Below are 14,701 nucleotides of genomic sequence, written 5' to 3'. Positions count from 1 at the left end.
AGACCATGCCCAGTGTCAGCAAAGGTTAAAAATCATAGCTAGCAGCGGAAAGCTATTTTAGGAAAGGTCCCTGAGATAGCTCACTTCCTGACCCTCTCTCCGAGACCCTCCCAGGCCCTATCCTCTAAAATTAGCACTTCATTTGCGAAGCCACCCCAGCCCCAGAATCTATACATCTTCATATAAATACGCTGCCTTTGGAGCAGCTGTAAAATGCCATTAATTTCAGGAAGTGCTTTGCGGATGGCATACATATTTAACAGCCAAAGCCCAGAGCATTAAAATGGTGCTCGCCTTAGTAATGTGTCTGTAGACCTGCAACATTTCCTAGGGGGTAATTCTGAACTCCGCCAACTACTTATTCATGGACTATTTCGCAATTTATTACTGGAAATGTCCAGACAGCCAATTCACAAGCTCTCTCGGCTGCTAATCGATTGCTCAGTGAAGGTGCCCTCAATTTCATAACTTCGCTCTATCCTATTGCTCTGGGAGAACAGCCGTAGGAATGGGGGCAATATTTCTCTGCAACAAGTCGCAGGAAACAAGAGTCCAGAAAAATAACCTTTTCCTACTTTTCATTGCTAGGGCTTTTAGTCTAGTTTCTTAGTCTAGTTTCACCAGCGTGAGAGCCGAGTGACAGGACCTGTGGAGTTGGAAGAGGGTGTCTTGGGGTGGGGGGAAAGCCAAGGGTTACCTACCTAAGAGCTCTGTTCCCAAGCCCCTTCTGGCTTAGGCCATCTCAACACACACCTGCTCACGCATGCGCTGTGTATGCACACAATGCCACTGACACGAATACACCGCATTCTCGGATGTTCTGACCTGCTCAGACACAGAAGCCAAGGACCCTGGCCACCCCAGGCCTCGGCTTCTCCAGTTAGAACCAGGACAGAGCATTACGAGTCCGCTCCTCCCAGCAGGTGGAGCCTAGCGTGGTTCCTGGCCTGGGATGGTTCTCCCAGCCCACATCCTGGTCTCCCCAGCTTCTCCTCTCTTGTGCCAGGTGTGCAGGTCCGGCTTGCCTGGCAGTTGCGCCTAAATGGGTTACAAAGCACACATGGCACAAACACACCCAACGGTGCATGTCCAGATACCTGTGTGTTGCCAACCCCACACCTGCACAGGTGTCCACACACATGCCGACACCACTGCTCACTTCAGCAGCCCCAAGAACCCTGAACCTTCCAAAGCAGGGCCCCCCAGGAGCGAGTTGAGTGTGTTTTCTTGGTGTGTGAGCAGAACTTTGGGCAGATGAATTTTTCACGAGCTCATGGAGGAGCGGAACCTGAGCAGAAGCTGGGGCCTGGCAGGGAGAGGGTGGGGAGGACAGGCTTCCAGCCTCTTGCTGCTGCTGCTGCTTCCGCCTCAGGAAGGGGGAAGAGCCCGTGGCTCTGAGGGGTCAGAGAGGGCGAGGTGAGGGCGAGGTCTGGGCTCTGTCCATCTGTCTGTCCAGGGTAATGTGACCTTAGCACCTAACCCCGGGATTCAGGATGGAGGAGGAGAGAGGGGGCTTTGGGGGCAGCCCCCATATCTCCCTGTGTTCTCTGCCACATCCAGATTCCAGGGACCAGAAGAGGAGGAGAGACTCCCTCATCAGGGTCTCAGGGTACCTGTTCTCCAGGGCAAAGCTGGTGGATGTTCTTGTACGCAGGCTTGGTACCTGCCTGTCACTCAAAGCACTGTTGCCCTGACAACACACTTCCAGAGAGGCAGGGGCCAGTGGTCTCCACGGGAGGTGCTGGCCCTGCTTTCAGGCTGCCAAGCTTGGGGTTGGGTTTTCAGCCAGAGCGTCTGGGCTGGGCCGGGCTGGACACTCCCCACAACTGGTGCTGCTGTCCCCAAAAGCCCAAGCTGAGAGCACTGTACCCCGACCAACCCCGCCCAGGGCTCTGGGACATGCAGACCACGCTGAGACTTTCAGGAGACTCCGAGGACAGTTTCAGCTGGACACAGAGAGTTTCTAGGGGACCAGTGTAAAGGCTGTGTGTCACATCCTCTGTCCCCGCTCTGCCTCCGGGAAAGACTGGGCTTCTCTCAGGGAAGAAGTAGACCCAACCTTCCATGATCTCTGGACAGTGGGGCTGGAGAAAGCTGGATCATGGGTCACTCCCAGACCATGCGAGTATCTGGCCCTGCATAATGGGGTTAGGATGGTGGGACATCTGCTTCAAGTGGGTCAGCAGCCATGTCAGAGGTCAAGGCAAAGGAGTCCAGGAGTAGGGGATTATCACAATGTCAGGGCCAAGGGCTCAGACCTTGAGGTGGTGGTCGGGATGTGGAGCTTTATGTATCAGCAGGAGATTAGAGCTATGAGGGGCTCAGGAGGTCACAAACCCTAGTGCTTGCAGGGACCAGTCAGGAAACACCTGTATAAGAAGCAGCCAAGAGTAAGCAGTATGGAAAATGGTGGGGTCTGTGGTGAGCCAGGGAATGCCCACCAGGCCTTAAAGACATTCAAATCCAAGCTCAGAGTTTATAATGCACCCTGACAGAGATAAGCTCTGTGACCATGGTCAGGGGTCAATCTTCAGTGAAGTTCAGGGCCCTGGTTGTGGATGGAAGCAGAGGTTTTCTCTAGAACTCTCATTCTGCTTATTTAAAACCCAAGCTTACTGGGGACTGGATTTATAATCAGTAATAACAGCAGCCATTACTTAGCACACACTCTGTGCCATTTATTTGTATTAATCATTCATCCTCTCAACTCCATGAAGTAAGGACAATTGTTATTACCTCTCTTTCGCAGATGGGGAACAGAGACACCAAACGACTAAGCAGTTTTTCAGAGCCGTACAGCTAGTGAACAGTAAAGCCAGAACTCAGACCCAAAGGTTTGAGTCTCTTAACCATCACAGTCTGGCCCTTGTGTCCTGGTCACACTTGCATGTCGCCAAGAGCTGCTGGGTTCATGTTTGCCCGGATAAAGGGCAGGGGGACTGATGGAGCTGCATCCAGGCTGCCAGCCAAGGGGGGCTTCTCTCCTTCCTTGGGGTGCTGAGAGCCAGCTGGATGATGTGGGCGGGGCCCTCAGTGAGCAACTGAGTGCAGCAGGTCGGGACCTTTGCAAGAGGCTTCCAGTATTGCCCAAGAAACTGTGAGAAGAGCACAGGATATCTGCGGGATTCTACCTCTGCAGGTGTAGATAAATCCCCTGCGGCTTTGCAGAAGGGTCTTATGCCCTTGAAACCAGGCTGCTGTCCCTTTAATGAAATTTAACCCTGTGGTCACTGAAGGTGTGTGTATTTTGCGTCCTTTTGGTATATTATCTTTAGCTCCCCTCTTACCGTTAGAGTATTGTTTTGTGGCTGAATCAACTCAGCTCATTTAATCATCTCTCCTAATCTCTCTGAGCACATCCGTTTTACCTTTATTTAATCTTGTCTTCTGAAAAGTGTTTTATTTATATCTCACATTTTATGCAGCTCTGCTTTTAATCTTTTACCACCTTTTTATTATTTTATTTTTACCCTTTTGTATTTTAGCTTTGTCACACTTTTATCCTTTTGCTTTCTGACATTTTGGTTTTACATTTTTCACCTTCTCTAGCCGGAGCTCTTAATTATTTATTTTATTTTTTTGTCTCTCTTGGTAGCTTTCCTTTTAATCTCATTCCTTATTTTCATTTTTCTCTTTATTATTTTCCTTTTAACCTTTATTTTGTTCTCTTTCAACTTGCCTTTTATCTCTTCTATTTTTATCCACATTAATATTCCTTTAATTGCTCATCACACTTCATTCTAATCCCTTTGCTCTTTTCATGGCTTTTTATTTTTAATCTTTATTTTTTGCCTTTCTTTTTCATTTATTTTTTATTATATGTTATAGGTGTACAATATAGTGATTCATAATTTTTAAAGGTTATGCTCCATTTATAGTTATTATAAAATATTGGCTACACCCCCCATGTCATATACTATATCCTTATTGCTTATTTTATTTTTCAACTTTAAATTTTTTGTTTTTACAACTTGTTCCCCTGTTCCTGATGAGATCTTTTGACTTACTGGTTTTATAGCTTGATATTTGTATTTTTTTAGTTAACAAAATGTCAATCAGGCAGGCAGGATGTCTGCTTTTGGGGAAGATGCCAGTGAGGGTCTCACTCCCGAAAGGTGGGTGTGGGGAGGTGTCTCCCCAGCCATCTCCTTCTGGCTCTATCAGCAGCACGTTCAGAGTTGCTAGGTCTCCATCAGCTTTAACGTGGATCCTCTTAATAGTCATAAGCCTGGAGACTGGGGATGACAGCCATAGGCTACAATTGCTCCCTGGAAGCTGATGGTGCCCCTGGAGTCTGCGGCTCACTGGATTCTTGGGAAGGTGGGGTTTAGCTATTACATCCCTTCTTCCTCCATGGTGTCTGCCACCCAGTCACTGAGCATATATATACCTGGCACTGGAGGGAGGGCGTGGGACCATCCGGTAGGGCCTGGCCAAACCAGGTTGAGCTCCCTTTTCTGGTAGAGAGTGACCTCAGCACATGGTCCTGACAATCATATTTGCTTCATTATAAGGAGAAGCTGACCAGGGCCAAAATTGTCCTCGAAGGGCCTTTGGTCAGAATCCACTGGGCTGTGATCAGGCTGCCTCCCCACCACATGGCCCAGCTTGGGCCCCAAGAGCAGTGCTACATCTCTGAGAGGGTGAGTCCTGAGCCTCCGGACATCGTGGAGGCCTTCCAGGTGGGGCTGGTGCACGTGGAGTGGGCACAGCGCTGGCCAAAGGAGGCCAGCAGCCTGGGTGTCCTTCTGCTCGCCCTGAGTTTCAAGACTCACAGAACCTGGGAGACCCCAAAAGCCATTCCTTGGGTTGAAATGGTCAGAAGAAGGAAGCACTATTCAGTCCTGGGCAGTGGAGGGAGGGTGGCAAGGAGAACGGTCATAGCTGTGGCCAAGAGCACTCAGAACAGGACACTGTGGGCGGTGGCACGTGTGCGGGCTCCCAGCACCCGCCGGGCTGGGTGGACCAGTGGGAAGGGCCTTTTCCCTGGGAACTGGGGTGGAAGAGGCGGACCCCAAGTCCTGGTGCAGAAGGCAGGTTACCCCTCCTTCCTTCTACCCATCACAGCTCCTATCAGGCATCAGGGCTCAGGACTGGGTGGGAGTGAGATGCAAACACACAGGCCTCTGCAGCAGGGCTGGCCAAGCAGGTCCCAGACAGGCAGGAGGGCTGGCCTGCTCTGCCTTATGGGAAGAGGCCACTCATAGCCACCTCCTGGGGTCTCTGGCCTGTGGCCACGAGCAGCATTGCTGTCTCCCAACTGCTCTCTGGGGGCTTTCTGAGGGACCCTCAAGGTTTCCACCTTCCTCCCCCATCTTCCAGCCTCCCAGCAGCCTCATAAGAGAGGCCTGGTCTATGCTGGCTGGGGTGATGGAGGGGTCTTTCCAGCCCCGACGGCCAGCCCGTCCCCAGCTCACAGCCCCTCCTGCAGGGCTGCAGCTCTTACCAGCACAGTGGTGACGATGAGGGACCTGTTTGTCAGAGAGTCGGTGACATTAGGGCCTCGGCCTCTGGCAACCTCCGTGATGTTGAGCCCCTCGGCAGGACTCCACACCCCAACCTGGACGGACAGACAGACGGAGAACAGGAGGCTGAGTCTGCGGTCTCTCCACCCTTTCTCCACGCCCGCAACCTCCTCGTCTCCTTCCCATCCTTCATGAGTATCGTCATCGCTAAGGTGTTTCGAGCCAACATTCCTGGCAACCTTCTGCCTCCCTCCTTCCCAGAGGAAGCCCCCAAGGTGTTCAGTCTCCTGAATTCTGCCACCTCCCCATTTGCTAGCAAACCCGTCACAACTGGAAGGGAAAATGCGGAGGGAGAAAATGAACATAAAGACGGCCCAGCAAGCGCAGCGGAAGCCAGGCTGGGGTGGAGCAGACGCCATGAGGAAGTCAGTTAGGGTTAGGGCCAGGTCCCGCCCTGGGACAGAGTCACCCTGAGCCTGGGGGGCCTCCTGCCTCCTGGGGAAGACCTGGGCACCCAGCTGCTCACTGGGTCTCAGCGTGTGCCAGCTCTGGGGCCAGATGCCCTCCAAAGCCCAGGACAGGGCCTGGAGCGAGGGAGATGTTTCCTAGGCATCTGTGGAAGGACAACGAGATGTGTCCCGTGCAGGAAGGCAGGCGTAGCAGGATGCTGGTCTTTGCAGCTATTTTGGGGCAGAATAGAGTGGAAAACCCTCACTGGGGGCACTGGATGCCACTCGGTTAGAAGGCAGTTTGCTTTGTGGTTTTACACCTAAAGGTGGCAGACACTCTGGCCGAGGTGGCATAATCTCTGTCCCCATGGTGCCCTTGTGGATACGAGGCCTGGGGCTGGAGGGAAGCAAGGGAAGATCAAGTTTACAAGTCGTTCTAAAGCCCTGGGCCTCTTGAAGATCCTCTGGGACCCGACTCTGCCCAGCTCTGCGTCCATCACAGTTCCTCTCCCTCAAGGAAGGCTCTGGCCTGCCCATTCTGTCCTGGTCCCAGTTGGGGTGGGGTACTCAGGACACTTAATCAATTAAACAGGGAGGCCGAATGCAAACATCCCGTTAAGAGAGCTATGCATAGCAGAGAGACATGTAATTATGCTTGCGTAATTCTGCCTTAATCCCCCCAAAGCCACCGGCTGGAGCTGGCTGGATCAGTGGTGACCCGGCTTAGCAAACAGAAGTGATGAGAGTCAGAGCAGCTGTGTTTGGGGGCTCAGCGCCCTCCCCGGGCAGCATCTCTGTCTATGCAGACCCCGCCCCCAGAGCCAAGAGGAGAGCAGACAAGCAGACAGCCTCAAAGAGGCTCTTCTCTCAAGGGGGCTGAGCTCAGAGCCCAGCCCAGCACGAGGGACCCTAGCGGCGGGCCTGGGTGCAGGAGGCGCTCCACAGACAGCTGGCTGGCGGCCAAGGGACCAGCAGGAGCCCTCACCCCAGCAAGCATCTACTGAGCTCCAACTGCAGGACCTGCTGGACACCAGGTGCCGTGGGGTTGCGAGAACAGTTAGGACTGAGGACGACCCAGTCTTCAGAGGCTCTCCGCCCTCAATCTGGTCACCTGTGTCTAGGTATAGTAAAGAGTTTTTCTCGAGTATGAGCTGTGGTTGATTTGTGTCGTTGCCGGAGGGCTGGTGGGAGCTGCGGGTAGGCTCAGATGGCACGAGTGCTCTGATGGGCAATTACTGATGCCTGCCACAGGCACAGGAGTGGGAGGTGGTGGCATACCTGCCATCTAATTGCCATCCTTAGAATTGTAGGCTATCCCCAGAGATGGAGAGCTGAGAGAGGAAGACTGAGACAGCGACTTGAGTGACAAATATTGCAGTAGTCCTGCCAGAGGAGGAAAGGGGCTCCCTGGCACTGCAGGAGTTTAAATAGGAGCTGGCAGAGGGCTTGATAAGCTATAGTTTGAATAGGGTTGGACCAAAGGGCCACGATCGTCTTAGGAGCAGAGGGCACAGCGCCTGGCCTTAGGGGACTGATGCTGTATGTGGCTGAAAGAGTTGCAGAAGAGTGGTTGCCCTGGCCACCCGGGCCCAGCACAGTGGCTCCATGAGTCGGTGGGAAACTCAAGATTGAATGAAGTCACCTCGGCCACAAAGTGCAACACAGGCAGAGCCAGGTCCATGACTGTGGGAATGAACCAAGGAAACAGGCTACTCCTACAACTGGGGAGCTCGCAAGGGCAAAGGCCTGGAGGTGCAGGAGGGAGTGGGTATGACTGGGCCATGGGAATGTTTGTGGGTGGGGCAGTGGAGACTAGGCCTGAAAACGCAACCGGGGCATTTCCTGGAGAGCCTTCAAGGCCGGGTGAGGGACTGATACTGAATGCCTTGGCACTGGGGAGCCATGCTCAGTCCCAGGGCAGGATAGAGCTTCATCTGTGTGTACACTCAGGATGGCTGGAGGACCCGGGAGTGGAGGTGGGAAGCCAGGTTGGGGTGTTAAAATAATCCAAGGAAGAGGCCCGGACCAGAGAGGGCAGAGGAGGAGAGGAGAGGAATCAAGGGTTCCTGAAGGGTCACAGGCACCGGGGGTGGCCACTTCACTTCTGGCCTCTTTGCGTTTTAGACACCCCCCTCTCCCAGGGTTGGAGAGGTGCCCTGGTGGCTCCCAGAGACCAGCCTGCTGTGGGAGAGGGTGTGGCTGAGCCCCTAGCTCCGAGGTCCCAGGGGATGCTGAGGATCAGGGGCTAATGTGAAATTCCCTTCTCAGGTCAGCAGCCTGACTTTGTCAGAATATGCTGAAGGTTCGCAGGGATCAGAATCGGCCCCATTACGATCATTTCTATGGTAGCCAGATGGGAGGCCCGGCCCCGTGAGCTTGCTTTCCTCATTGAACTTCCCCGGAATCGCAGAGGCCTTGGAAGCATACAGTGGGGAGTTCAGAATCCACGTGCTTCAACCTCTCTCCAAGAGTAAGAATCACCTCCATTCCCCCAGACAAGCAATCGCTCTGTTCAATCTTTGCTTAAATGTCTCCAGTGACCGTGAGCTCATTACTCCCCACGCAGGCATCCCCTGGTCATTAGAAAGTTTCTCTTACCTAAGGACACGTCTGTCCCTCTGCCCCATGACAGCCCTGCAGGGACTCAGTCTGTCTGCCCCTTGAGCCTCTCATCTCCTTTCCAGGGTAAGCATCTCTGATGGCCCTTGCTCACAGGGTGATGGTTTGGGTATCTGCCATGGACAGGCCACTGGGTTCTGCACCCCTCCAGTCTGAGAAGACCTTCATGTTCTCTGATGGGCCAAGGCACTGGCCACACTGGGTCATGTTGAGTCCCAAGGGGGCAGATGGACCGGATCTTGCCCCCTCGCTCTGGGCCTCTGCCTGGGGTCTACTGTAGGGGATTTAAAGAGCCTCTGCTTGTTGGCCTGCCCTCCCACTCCTGAGCCCACACACCTTCTCTAGGCCATCTTCCTTCAGGCTGATGATGTCCAGATCGAAATCCGTCCGTAAGCCACTGGTTTTGTTGAAAACAATCCTTCCTGTTAATCCTTCCCATTGAGCCTGCCGGAGGGGAGAGGGCAGAGCAGCAATTCCTCGGGCTCATAAATCATCATTCGGTACAACTGTACAATGCTTCATTTTAATTACTCCTTGCACTGATACTGTTCCCCCAAGACCATGATTAATTAATAATCACCTCCATCATTGCTAGGGCTGTGGTACGAGCCAGCAATTTCCATAAATTCTATTATGCTCTTCAGCCAGCTTTACACTTGCACCTTCTCATGTACAACACAGATCATAGATGCGCTCAGATGAGCCCCCGCCTCGAAGCCACGAGAAGGGGGAGTCCATGCTGGGTCCCCAGAGACGGGCAAGGAGGCAGGCAGGCAGGCTGCGGCAGGCGAGACCTGCCGAGGGGCAGAAAGCCAAGGGGCCAAGCCAGCTCTGGCTGTAGGACCAAACACTTGGAGTAGTCCCCAGAGAGCCGGGGGTGACAGAGAAGGTCTCATACCCCTTCCCCTGCTCCACCCATGTCCTGGTTAAGAACTGGGGACAGAATACAGGGTCCAACCTCAGTTGGATCTGGGATTTCATTTCACCTCGCTGCCTCAGTTTCCTCATCTGTAAAATGGAACTAATAATATTACCCATCTTACCAAAATGCTATGAGGGCGAAATGAGTTAAGTCCCTTGAAAAACGGAGAACAGTGCCTGGTGCAACCTGAGACCTGAATAAATGGTAGCTTTTGCTACTTTTTCTTGCCTTTAGCATCATTAACACAGAGAGAGGCAGGCAGAGGTTCAGAGAAGGTACAGGACCCAAACTAAGAAGGGCCCCATCTTCTAAAGCAGGGGTTGGCAAACTATGGCTGGAAGCCCAAATGGGCCCATTGCCCGTTTTTGTAAACAGTTTATGAGATCACAGTCACGCCCATGGGTTTACCTATCATCTTTGACGGCTTTTGAGCTGCAACTTTGCAGTTGAATAGTTGCAATAGAGACTGGTCTGCAAAGTCCAAAATATTTCCTACCTGACCTTTTTTATAGAAAAAGCTTGCCGACTCCCCTTCTAGATAACACCTTGCCTGCAGGCCCATAGTGTTAGTGATACAAGGTGCTTCACACTGCTCGCCTCGTGAAGCCTCCACAGCAGCCTCGGCATGTGGGTCCGGTGGGTTCCTCACCCCACCGGGGTCATGACCCTTGCAGATTCTGGAGAAGGCTCCAGAGCCTTTCTGTGGCTGAAAGTTCCCCTTGCACTCATAATATGACACACAAGTTCATTGGTACCCAGATCCCTGGAGGCCTATCTATAGATTCCACATTAAAACCCACGGGAATCTCCGAGCACTTGGGCAGCTGTCCAGCACTGTCAAGTCTTGTGTATAAGCGTGTAGACAGGCATGTGTTATATTAGCTCAGGCGGAGGGGCACGCCTAGGAGGGTTCCGGGAGGCTGGAAATCAAAAGGGGATGGAATGAGTGCTTTGCACAAAGCATCCAACCTCTCTGAGCTTCAGGAAGAGGAAAATGACCTATTTCACGGGTGGTAACAAAAGTGCATAAAGGGGGCCTTCCCTGGTGGCGCAGTGGTTGGGAGTCTGCCTGCCGATGCAGGGGACGCGGGTTCGTGCCCCGGTCCGGGAGGATCCCACATGCCGCGGAGCGGCTGGGCCCGTGAGCCATGGCCGCTGAGCCTGTGCATCCGGAGCCTGTGCTCCGCAACGGGAGAGGCCACAACAGTGAGAGGCCTGCGTACCGCCAAAAAAAATTTAAAAAGTGCATAAAGGGCTTAGCACAGTGCCTGGCATACGCAACCCCGGCTATTATTTTTCCTTAGTCAGCTTCCTTCCATAGGGCTTCCTTGGATTAGGGCTGGCCCTTGGCTGGAGGGGGAGGGATGGTCACTTGGGCCATGGCCCGAGGCCTCAGGAGAAACCCTATCACAGAAGGCTCATCCATGATTAGCTTCCCTGCATGAGCTCATCCACTTCACATCACAGTCCTGCCAGGTGGGTGTCATGATTGCCCCCATTTTACAGTCATGGCCACTGAGGCTCGAAGAGGGACTGAGCTCTGTGGGTCCCAAGTAATGGTGGTGACGGGCAGATCCTCACTGTGCTCAGTGGAGCTGAAAAGCTGGGGTCATCATGTCCAAGTTGACTGGAGAGAGTTTATGAAGCCCAGGGAGCTGGAGATTGGGGTTGGGGATGGAGATTTAAAGATGCATCTGAGACAGCATCAGAGAGCAGACTGGTGGTTACCAGTGGGGAAGGGGGTTGGGGGATGGGCATACAGGGCGGAGGGGTCAACTGTATGGTGATGGATGGTAGCTAGACCTTCAGCAGTGATCGCTTTGTAATGTATACAGATGTGGAACTATAATGTTGTACACCTGAAACTTACATAATGTCATACATTATTTTACTTCAATTAAAAAAATGCATCGGTGATGGTGAAGGCCACTGTTTATGACTTCACAGGGAGGCTCAGCTTCCTTGAGGCTGGCTCCCCAGCCCCTCTGCCTTCCCCCTCCTCTGCCTGGGGCCCCTCCCGCCTTGGGCTACCTCTCAGCCCCCAGGGAAATCGCAGCAGGTGCCTTCAAACCTGCCCTGGAGGGAAGCCTTCCTCCCTGTCAGCTACAGAGGAATTAAATGTCAGCAGGTGCGTGGCCTGTCTGTGGGTGGTCGGGCAGGGGCAGGGGCAGGGCAGGGAGCCGCTGGCAGCTCCTCCCCGTGACATTTCCCAGCCCTCCCGCCCCTTCCAGCTGCCACGCAGGACTTGCTAAATGAAAGATGCTTCACACGCTCTGAACTCCGGCCTGGTATTTTCCAGCTCCTCTCGGAAATGCCAAGTCTTTAAAATGATTTACTATCACGCAGGCAGATGGGGAGACAGGCAACTTGGGAATGGTCTGAGGGAAGACGGTGTACTGGGCTCAGGCAGGGTACCTGGGTCCCGGGGGTGGCCAGCTGTAGGGCCATGAGGGAGCCCCGCAGCTGCTCTGGGCCTCGGTCTCCACTTCCCTAAAATGGACTGGAGACGAAGTTGTTTCTGAAAGGACTCTGTGAAGAAGAGTGAGTGGTGAGGGCTGTTCACTGGGCCGGGGCCAGGGAACAGGAGGGCCAGGTATGCCAGTGTGGGCCGGTCGGTGCCGGTGCGGGGTGGGGGTGGGTGGAGAAGGACGCTACCCTTTCTGTGGCGCGACAGTGACTCATCAGCTCCCTTTAGGGCTTCAGGACTGAGCCTCGAGCGCTGCGGGGGCGAGGGTGAATGGGTGGGGGATGTCCCCGAAGCTCTGGGGCCCGGAGATCCTCTTTAGCTGGAAACCCACCGGGGAGCAAGAAGTCAGAGTGACGACAGTCGTGTTGATAGAAATAATAGTAAGGGCAGCCAATCAGCTTGGCACTTGCTCTGTGCCAGGCGCTGTCCTAAGTGCTTCACACACCACAACTCACTTACACCTACAACAAACCTGGTATTATCTCCATTGTACAGGAGGACCTGCAGCACATAGAGGTTCAGTAGCTTATCTAAGGCCACACAGCTAAAAAGTAGTTAAGCTTCAAAGACACTTACGTCTGGCTCCTAAGGGTCCTAGGGTTGTGGCCTCCGTCATTGAGAAACCCATGCCAACCTCTAGCTACTGCGTTGGAGCCTGCCGAGGAAGGAGGCTCACGGGGCTGGAAATCAGGCTTTCGAGTTCCCAGAGAACAAGCCGATGATTGCCCAGGCCAGCCAGGCCTTGCTCAGGGCCTCGGACAATCGGACTTCCTCCGCAGTTCTGAGGGGTAGGATGAGAAGGGACCCTCATGGTCCTCTTCTACCATAACATCTGATACTGGAGCCCCTTCTAAGGGGGAGGGGACTGGTGCCAAGGATATAACTGCTCCCTCATGATGACTACTAGCTGGTGTTTGCCAGGTGAGGCAACTGACACTCGGGAATGTCCAGGAATTTATCTAAAGCCGCACAGCTGGGAAGAGGCAGAGAAAAGCCCAAAGGCAGTGCATCAGACTCTAAAGCCGTATGCCTTTTAGTGTCATTCTAAAACACAGGAGGTGTCACTGGCCTCGTCCCAAGCAGTCATGGTGAACTGGGACCTCCGGAGAAGCTGCCCTGTCTGCTGAGTGGTGGGTTTCTTTGCTATTTACCCTCACTGTGTTGCCTTCCTTTGCATATGGGATTACATTCATTAATGGGATGACTTGATGGACGTCTCCCTAGGCGGTGAGCTCTGTCCGTGCAGGGGCCCGTCTGTTTTAGCCCCATTGGATCCCCAGTGCATGGCTCAGTGCCGGCCACCCAGCAGACCTGCACAAATAGGTAGTGAATCAATGAATGAACTCTCAAAGCAGCCTGCTTCATTCCTGGTCCATCGTGATGGCTACAAAGAGATGGTCTATATGGAGCCCTCCTAGAGGGCTTCCCCTAACTGCACTTGTTGTTGCCTTGGACAGGTCACTCCCTCTGACCCAGAGTAACCCTGCCTCGATCTTGTCCCCCTGAGCCTTCCTCACCTACCATTACTGGGACTTGACTCTGCCTAGCCTTGGGCTACAAGCCTCGCACATAGTTTTTCACACTGTTTTTTCAACAATGCTTTGCGGCAGGAACTCTTACTATACCCATTTTACAGTTGAGGAAACTGAGGATCAAAGGGCTAATCATCTCACCCAAAGTCACGCAGCTTGTTGTGATGGAGCCAAGGTACAAGCCCAGGCATCCCCATCTGTAAAATGCGAACAATAAACTCTGCCATCCATAAGAACAACAGTGGTGGAGAGTCTGAAACTAAACTTTGGCACTGTGCATTTCCGTGGTCATCCTCTCAGCAGCAGGACAGGTTCTGCTCTCTGGTTCCTTTGAATCAGCTCCATGGATGGGACTTCTTCATGGTTGCCATGGTGCCAGGAGAGCCGGGTCCCAGCAGGGACCCTGGCTGGGAAGTTGGCCGATGGGCCCAAGAAGAAGAGTTAGTGGGGAGGCTGATTATTATTTACTGAGCCTCCTCTGCCCTCAGGACTAAGCACTGTCCACATGGTGCCTCATTTCGTCTTCACAGCATCCCCAGGAGGCAACCAAGGCTCAGCAAGTTTCCCTAGGTTGCCTGAGGTCACACAGCTGGAGGCAAAGACCCTCATCTGTTGTAATTTAAAGCCCAGTCTCTGTCCTGCTGACAATGCCGACCACCCACTGAACACGTACTATATGCCAAAGACTCAGCCCCTTAGTCATCCTTAGATTGGTCCCTATTGAGCCCATTTTCACCAGAGGAAACAGGTTCAGAGAGGTGAGGCAACTGGCCCAAGTTCACGGGGATCGGAAATCAATGCTTTCTGACTCCCAAACTTGGGCCCTTGACTGCTCTGTGGCCCCCAGGAGATGGCCCTGGTGCCGTCCTGGTGAGTGGGGGGGGGCACTCACCTCCTTGATGAAGTTCATGAAGCGGCCGCCAAAGCGCCACGCCTTGTGCCGATGGCACTGCAGGGAGTTCACGGTCATCTGGGGTGCCCGCTGGTAGCACACGGACACGATGTGGACGGCGTCGTATAGTAAGGCCGCGTCAGTCTGGAGGGGAGGCCCAGGGTTGCCTGAGAGTAGCTCGGGCCCGAGAGTCCTCAGCCCACCCTGCCCTGTCTCCCTTCCCCTCCCCCACCAGAGGCAAGGGGGTCCCGGTGAGGCAAAGGCTCTGACACCCTGGAGGTGACCGTGTCCCTGCTCCGAGTGAGAAGCCAAGCTCGGATTGTCTCTGCAGCTCTGCAGACACCGGACTCCCTCC

The 14,701-nt window shown here is 53.6% G+C and overlaps 1 protein-coding gene across 2 annotated transcripts in view; it reads right to left on the bottom strand.

The window, feature by feature from the left end:
- The window catches only part of GRIK3 (glutamate ionotropic receptor kainate type subunit 3), a gene marked incomplete at both ends in the record, with an annotated part of 234,194 nt that overhangs the window by 40,642 nt on the left and 178,851 nt on the right, over positions 1-14,701 (bottom strand). For both annotated transcript variants that reach the window (XM_081225397.1, XM_081225396.1), the window contains 3 exons: positions 5,447-5,560; positions 8,870-8,977; positions 14,347-14,490. In XM_081225397.1, the coding sequence (XP_081081523.1) occupies positions 5,447-5,560; positions 8,870-8,977; positions 14,347-14,490 (366 nt within the window). The remainder of the gene's footprint in view (positions 1-5,446; positions 5,561-8,869; positions 8,978-14,346; positions 14,491-14,701) is intronic.

The sequence above is a fragment of the Mesoplodon bidens genome (assembly GCF_964165515.1).
Source record: "Mesoplodon bidens genome assembly, chromosome: 2".
Classification (NCBI taxonomy): Eukaryota; Metazoa; Chordata; class Mammalia; order Artiodactyla; family Ziphiidae; genus Mesoplodon; species Mesoplodon bidens.
Note: the sequence above shows the minus strand (reverse complement) of the source record. Positions and strands in the feature narration are given on the sequence as shown.